Consider the following 8309-nt stretch of genomic DNA (forward strand, 5'->3'; position numbering starts at 1 on the left):
GACACACAAACACAAAAATGGCCCTTGTATCACAGACCTCCCCTCACACCACTGCTCTCCACCCCACCGCCTCCATAATTAATGGAGCAGCCGTGCTCCGTGGTTCTCTGGCAGGAAATCAAATAAGTGTGCGTTCATAAATATTTACTGGAACCAGCATGAAATTACCTCAAAAACCAAAAAAAACAACATCTTAGTAACAATTCTTCTAATTTACAAAGGGCATTAGGTGTCAAACTTTGGCCAAAACAAGAATTAGAGTCATAACTAATGCTGCCACTCAGCTGAGTTAATAAAACAAGCATCATTAGCTTACAGGCACCAACAGAACCTATGCTATGGTTTGCAGAAGATGTTTAGCCAAAGATTTACTGACTACATTCTATTTTCTGCCATCTATCGATAAAGCAAGGAATATCTGTCCGTTGCTCAAATATATCTGTGGATAAGGCTCAGATTGCCATAAGACTTTCAACATGGCTGCAGCTTGGTTCAAGGGTGTGCGACGTTGGATTTGTTTGTACTACAATAATATCGTTGACAAATTATTTCATAAATGCCGTTGTCCTTTGTCCACCGGAGGCACCACAGTCACGTGCGCGCAAGAGCCAATCACTGGATAGCCCACCTCCTGGCCTCAGTACACAGTGTATGTGTGGACTCATATTGGCCGCACGGAGGAATCAAAGGAGAAGCGATGTGTCGGTCGCAGACGAAACAGCTCTCTCTCTCTCATGTTAAAAAAATAGCTACATTTGTGAAGTGCAAAACAATAAGATGAAATAAAAAATAAAATAAAAATAGGCTTTCACTATATATATGTGGAACAAAATTTACAATTAAGTTATGAGTGTTATAAAAGGGGAAAAGGTTATGTACAGAATTTTACGTGTATCAATATACACACACATATGCGTCCGGTTGTACAAGTGTATACAGTACATGTACACAAACGCCTACATATGTATATATCCATACATGCATGGGCATAGATAGTTTGCCCATGCATGTATGAATACAGACTTCACGAGTTGTTTTAATATCAAACATGTTGATTTCAGTGTCAAACGAGAAGAATCAGATTTTTATAAATCTGCTTACGTCACATCATAACAGCCATACTTTTTCAAATCATCACTTCCAAAGTCAATTACCATTACCGTTACCATGGTAACAATATGCAGTGGAAGAACTAGCTTCGTATTTGTGTTAAGAATCATTGGGGTGGAGATGAGCTCGATACGAGCTTCAGTGGCTCTGACTAAAGAACAAGGAGTCAAAGATGAGCTGGGATGGTTTTCATAAGGAGTGATCAAACATTTTTTTTTTCCAACATCACTAAATTAAGCTCGATACTGAGTGCAAACAATAATTTGACGACTAAAACTGTGACGACATCAATCCGCATTTTTTAAATCAACACAATAAAAAATAAGATGAAAATGCTTTTGAAGACTGAAATCAATCACAACTAATTATTTATTTTTAGGTACATGGATAAACTTGACCTGTACGCAGGGTAAACAAGAGTAAAACTATACATGGCTTTAATCGGAAGACAAAAAAAAAATAACACTACATCCAAATGTGCTGTTCAAATCAGCAGGAGTAACTGGGATAGGGTGAAGCTTAATTGGGAGATAAGGTGAGGGGGGGGGGCAGTTTGTGATGGTTTGGACCATATGCAGAGGAGAGATAGTGAATACATGGGACAAAGAAGGCAGCAGATGGAATAGAGGTGTATGGATGCAGTGAATGAGAGGATTGGTGTGGGCATTGATGATGGAGGCAGATTTGTTTTTGTGGAAAAGAACATCAGACAAAAGAGGACATCATCTATCTTTGAGTTGCCTTGCATTTCATTTCCTCTCAATACTTAAAAAATAAACACTAAAGACACACGCGTACAGGGCTGGTCAATCAGTCCAATTTCCCGATTAGATTCATAATATTTATGTCGATTCAATTACAATTTAACAACCGTCAGCTGCTGAATTATTTGACTTCTCAGCACCTTCAGTGATGCATAGCAGTGGTTCTCAAACTTCCCCCTTTGCCTGATCAGAATTCTAAGAAAAAACCACTATAGAGCATAATGATGGATGAATGAGTGATAACGTGCAATTTAAAGAATCTGTATTATAAATATTTGGAATGAAACAATATTTAGTGCCTCCTAATTCAATTTATTTCTATCGTTTTTTTTATCGTTTCTGGTTCTCTCCCTCCTGGTGTGGGACCAAGACTGACCCATGCATTTTTAATTCATGGTCTAATCAAGATCATTTCGATCATCATTACAATGATTATCATTTTTAACTTAACATGAACATTACAAAACTCCATATTTGATGCTTCCATTTGTCAATTTTACACTCTCTCTCTCAAGTACCCCCTGTAGTACCATCGCCACACGTGCCCCCATTTAAGAAAAAGTGATGTACAGTATATCTGAAATATCAACATTTGGAGGACTTGCCTGAATTCTATTACCATTTGAAAAATGTAAATCATCAATCTTTGGAAATTTAAGAATTGATTCATAATCGTCAATAATCAGACTTTTTCCACCACGCTTTATTAATACTCATAGTTTGATCCTAAGTAAAGGCATTTACTTTAAATATTAGGGGTGTAAAGATTAATCGATCTAGATCAATGAATCGGTTGTTTGATCAATGATTTAGTAGAATTAATCTAATTACAAATATCGCCAATTCGTCTTCTGCTTTTGTTTTTTGTTCAAACACCAAATGTTGGTGAGAAAAAAAAAATGTTTTTATGTTACGGCCTTAAACATTCAGGCAATACAATTTTTATTCTTTAATTAAGTGTCTAGTTGTACAGTTGCCGTACGGACAACCCCCGGTGCTATTGGTACGTTTACCGAAGTACACGTACATTGCGTCTTAGGGTTAGGTTTAGTCTTAGTCATGTGACCTAAACTGACCAATGAGGGGCGCTGCGCATGAATAGAATTTTGGTATATTGATACGGTAACAGTACAGATAGCCACTGCCATTCTTTAATGTGTAAAAAAATAAAATAAAATAAAAGATTATTGTCTGATGTCAATCACAGGCCTCTAAATCGCATCGAATCGTGGCCGATTCGGCAAATATCGAATCGATAATCGAAATCGCATCGGAATGGAAACAGGTGATTCACGCCTCTATTAAATATCGCTTTGGAAAGCAGGGCTAAATGTAATTTAAAGTTCCCAGTCTTTGGACGACATGTAGAGAAGTTGTAGTGACTCACAAACAGGTTTTCATAGTTCCATGTACTCACAGAGAAACCAGCCCAGAAAGGACAGGAGTGCCGGACTCTGGGAGATGTAGTCAGAGCCAAAGCTGCGAAGCTCACAGCCAGGATGAGGCTGCCCAGCACCATCTGAGAGACCCCCAGGGCCAGCATGACCCTGGTCCGGGTCCGGTACTCCCTGAGCCGGGACAGGCTGCGGGACAGCGACGCGGGGCTGAGTGACCCCGGGCCACCGAGGCTGCTGCTGCCGCCCAGGAGCAGCGCGTTCACCGGCATGACCGCAGATAAGATCACCCGGACGGACACAAGGAAGAGCACAACAGCATCCAACGCAGAAGCAGAGAGTCACAGTCCGATCCCCATCAATTAGAAGCGTCCAAGCAGAGCTGATCAGATGTTCCCTGTGCTTTCTCCAGTTATCTGCAGCGTTCTCCTAAAGTCAGCAGGCGTCATGGCTCTGTCAGCCGTCCGGGCACCATTGTCACGCTGCCATTCTCGCTCCTGCAGCCTCTCAAAAAAAAAAAAAAAAAGAAAGAAAAAAAGAAAAAAACTCTGAAACGACACAAAACGCTCCGTTTGAAACAAATCCTCCCACACACTATGGAAATTAGATAAAAAGATGAAAATCCAGCTGGTTTCCTCGACGTTTGCATCCACCTGCTGCAGGTCCAGTAAGAAGAGCTGCTTTCCATGCAGGAGAAGAACGATGCGCACTGGAGATGTGGCTCAGTGTGCGCCTGTCCGCTTTACTACCACACGATGGAGGGGGTGGAGGTGCATGGGCTTCACTACACCTACAGGGGGGGGGGGAACAGAGCTGCCTGTGATTAGTGGTAGGCTACAGCCATGGTGCTGATGGAAGCATGGAGAGGGATGAGCTCAGGATCATGAAGGATAGGAAATCCTATCTACATAGTGATCAAGAACCTCAGAGAAAATGAATGAGATGAAGAGCAAATGCTGAACAATTAAAGCCTCCTCCCACAGTAGAGGAACTAGACTTTTACCAATGGATGGCCATCCTGTTTTAGTTATACTAAACAGTGGTTCTCAACCTGAGAAATCTAATTTTTATTTTATTTTTAAGAAGCAAATTCCATATTTAATTCCATAATGGTTTCAAAACTTGTTTGTAAAAATAACCATTTTTTTTTTTTTTTTTTTTTTTTAAATCAAAGGTGTTAGGGTTTGATTCTTACACATTTTGGATTTTCATACTCAAAACACCTTCTGTAGAACATTGAGTCAGACATGAGGAAGGGATTATTAATAATTATATTAGCATCTATAGTCATAGTGGCAATTTTTCACCATCTTTTTGCAAACATTTTAAATCAGAGATAACTTTCCTCCAAAACTTACATTTCCTTTTACGTGCAGTCAATTCTCTTTCTAGAAAAACCAAACATCTAACACTGAATTATCCATAACAATTTTTATTCTATTTTTTTTTTTTTTTTTTTTTTCCCGCAATTACAAAAACCTTTTTTGAAAGTGGTTGAACACAGACATGAAATTGACATCTGTAAAGGGGAGAGCTTTTTGGGGACCATTCATAAAGTCAGCAAAATGATACATTGTTATATGAATCTGTGATAAAAAAAAATGTGCAGAAAAAGCATTGGAATTTGCCAGAGAAGTGGCAGAAATGGGAGTAATGTAGCAAAAATGCATTAAAGGAGCAAAAATATGGCAAGAAATAGTGATGAAAATAGGTTAAAATATGGCAAGTTTGGTGTAGTTGCAGAAAAAGTGTAAAAATAATCAAAGACGGGCTCAAATTGTTGAAAAAAAAAAACATTCTTGGTTACTTGAAGGAATCTGGTGAGCCCCTCTCTATCACAAATGGGGTCCTGACCCCAAGGTTGAGAAGTAACCCATGATCCAAAGTTTGTCTGCATGTAACCAAACGTGCATTTGTTAATTAACCAGAGTAACGTTACGCCAAAGTAGCTACATAATAAGATTGTTTTAATCTACAGTGAAATATGTTTAATCCAATCCTGTATCCTCCAAACATCACAAAGATCCACACAAAGGTTAAATCTTATTTTGTGACACAAGGACATTTTTTCAAGAGAGACCAAACAAAGTTTCTAAAATGTAGTATTGTAAAGCATAGAAATCATAAAATGTAACTAACATGAAGTCAAAACACCTTCCTAATATTCCTGTTTTGTAGGAGAAGAGAAAACCTGTTTGCAGAGGAAGACTCTGGCGGTTGAGGAAGACTGGCCTAGAAGCTCGTGGACCCGGCAAGACTGGCCTAGACGCTATAGGGGACTGGCCTAGACGCTAGGGGACTGGCCTAGACGCTATAGGGGACTGGCCTAGACGCTATAGGGGACTGGCCTAGACGCTATAGGGGACTGGCCTAGACGCTATAGGGGACTGGCCTAGACGCTATAGGGGACTGGCCTAGACGCTATAGGGGACTGGCCTAGACGCTATAGGGGACTGGCCTAGACGCTATAGGGACTGGCCTAGACGCTATAGGGGACTGGCCTAGACGCTATAGGGGACTGGCCTAGACGCTATAGGGGACTGGCCTAGACGCTAGGGGACTGGCCTAGAAGCTAGGGGACTGGCCTAGAAGCTAGGGGACTGGCCTAGAAGCTAGGGGACTGGTGTTGCTGGGCTTTCTTTTTGAACCTACCGTTCTTTTGCAGGCTCCGGGGTCCTCCCTTGGCTAGTCAGGTCGCCAGGTAAGGGTTGCTAGAGTCTCCATTGGCCTGAATCTCCTCTGATCGCACCCCAAAAACGAAGCTCTGCCAGTAGGAAAGCTGCTTCAAAATATTCCTCTTTGCTGGGTCCATTAGTAGATAAATCATTCCTTCAATTCTCAGAGTTGTAGATGAGGACCCGAGCACAGAGAAAGAATCAGGCAGGCATAGCTTTCACAGAACCAGTCCATTTTAATGATCAAACCAACAAAACCACAATTCAACCATTCTGTGTCCAAACACTCAGCTAAACAGTGAGGGAGGCCTGATTGAGAACAAGCCACACCTGGGTGTAAAACATGAGGCAGCTAATCAGTCACAACCTAAACACCTGACATCACTGTGAGGTGATGACATGAACAGGAAGACCTGGAAACACAAAGACAACAGTTAAAAACACGAAACAAGAACCATAATGGAAACTAAACAGAACAAAACAAATACTTACAGAACAAAAAGAGGACCACAAGGGCTAAAGACAACTAAACTAAAGATTCTAAACCAAACCTGACAATTATTGGTAAATGAGAAGCTATACGTGCTCCAAACATGAGCGATATTTGAACCACACACAGACCAAAACATTGCTCCAGTATGAATAAAGGCAGCAAATGAATGGAATATCCAAAGTATAAAGGCCTTCAGACCAAAGCTTTCAAACCTTTTATGTTTGAGAAATGAGAAATGATGATAATTTAAAAAACACACAGTTAGATTGATATAAATATGTTTTCACTCTTTATTTGTGAAGCAAAACACTCCCACACTGTCTTCTACTTTTGCAGTGAAATAGTTTTTTGTATTTTTTTATCAACAAAAATGTGTTTTTTTCTTTCATTTTGGAAATTGTATGGTATTTCGTATCGTGAGCCCTATGTTGTATTTTGGATCGTATTGTGATTTGAGTATTTCGTTACACTCCTAATAGTTGGCATAGCATAAGTTCTTCTTTGGAGATTTTATAGTCCCACCCACAATCAAGGCATGCCGAACTAAAAAAATGTTTTAACCCAGACTCATGCCAGAAAAAACTTTGAGGTTTAGTTATAAACACAGTGTTTTAGTGAAGTCACTCACTATAGAGCCACATAAGCCACACCCCCACAACCTTGAACGCACATCTGATGTAAAAATAACAAATCCCCCCCCGAAGCAAAATAAATGCTGAGCTGTCCAAAAGAAAGATAGGAATCTGCGCATCACTTCTCAGGTCCTACATATCCTCATTTGTGTTCCAAAGGTGATGAGTGTGCACACAGGAGAAGGGAGGGACAGAGGGATGCGTGGGCGGGACATGACATAAAGACATCTGATTGGTTCGTTCCATTCGGACCGGATGGCAGGGATTGGTCAGAGGTTTTACAGGAGGCTACCTAGGTCTGATTGCTTTTGTTCCTTTTTCTGAACACGTAATGTATTTAATACTCTCAGTACAGAAGGACCATTTCTCCCAGTATAACAAAAAGTTTTCTTTTAATGGGACTGCAGACTCCGCCTTTAAATGAGTTCCCTCAGATATGAAATATGGATTGGCGTTTCCCCCATTTTTCCCGACAGTGGGCAAGATCTGTACAACATTTGTAAAGATGGAGAAAAAAAAAAAAAAAAAATCAAACAATGCACATCATTTCTAAAATTCTAATATAATTTATTCTGCATATAATTATAGCGTTCAGTACAAATAATCAGGTGGATATTGGATGGATTGAATAAAAAAGATGACTTTAAACATGAATGCATTATTTTCAGTTTTGTCTTTTAACAGCGATGAATAGAGTATTATCTAATATTGCCAAAGACATCAAATTATGTGATTCAAATTGAACAATTAGGACATGAAATCACAAAATTTCTTCTGGTGATTTCATTTGTTTTCCTACAATAGAATCAATGCATAAGGAGGCATAATTGCCTTGTGAGCCTGTAACTCCAAACAGAAATTCATGTCGTGGGGGGGAGAAAACATATAAAATAGCTCATTACTGCCATCTGGTGTTAAAGACTATATAATATACTAGTATTTTACCAACATATGGTTTTAACACCAGGCTTTCACCTATGACTTCATTAAATAATTTTTGTAGCAGTAAACCAATTTTTCATGTAATTTTTGCTACTTTATCTCCACCTTTTTACAGATATGCTATGATAAAACTAATTTTTAAAATTTTAGAAGAATTAAACAAATTGCTCTACAAATAACAATGAATTACAAAAATAACTTGAATAAAATATTTTAAATAATTTTTTGACCTAAATTGTCCTTTCCCTGCACGGGACAATCTAAATTCTTCGGTCAGAATTCAATCACACGATTCACTC

General features: G+C 39.3%; 1 protein-coding gene across 2 annotated transcripts in view; it reads right to left on the minus strand.

Moving 5' to 3' along the window:
* fam189a1 (family with sequence similarity 189 member A1) overlaps positions 1-3736 on the minus strand; it is a 128264-nt gene extending 124528 nt beyond the window's left edge. For both annotated transcript variants that reach the window (XM_028443334.1, XM_028443333.1), the window contains exon 1: positions 3292-3736. In XM_028443334.1, coding sequence (XP_028299135.1) covers positions 3292-3540 — 249 coding nt within the window. In that variant the 5' untranslated portion in view covers positions 3541-3736. The remainder of the gene's footprint in view (positions 1-3291) is intronic.
* Positions 3737-8309: the final 4573 nt, after the last annotated feature.

This window comes from Gouania willdenowi, chromosome 3, assembly GCF_900634775.1.
Source record: "Gouania willdenowi chromosome 3, fGouWil2.1, whole genome shotgun sequence".
NCBI classification, from domain to species: Eukaryota; Metazoa; Chordata; class Actinopteri; order Blenniiformes; family Gobiesocidae; genus Gouania; species Gouania willdenowi.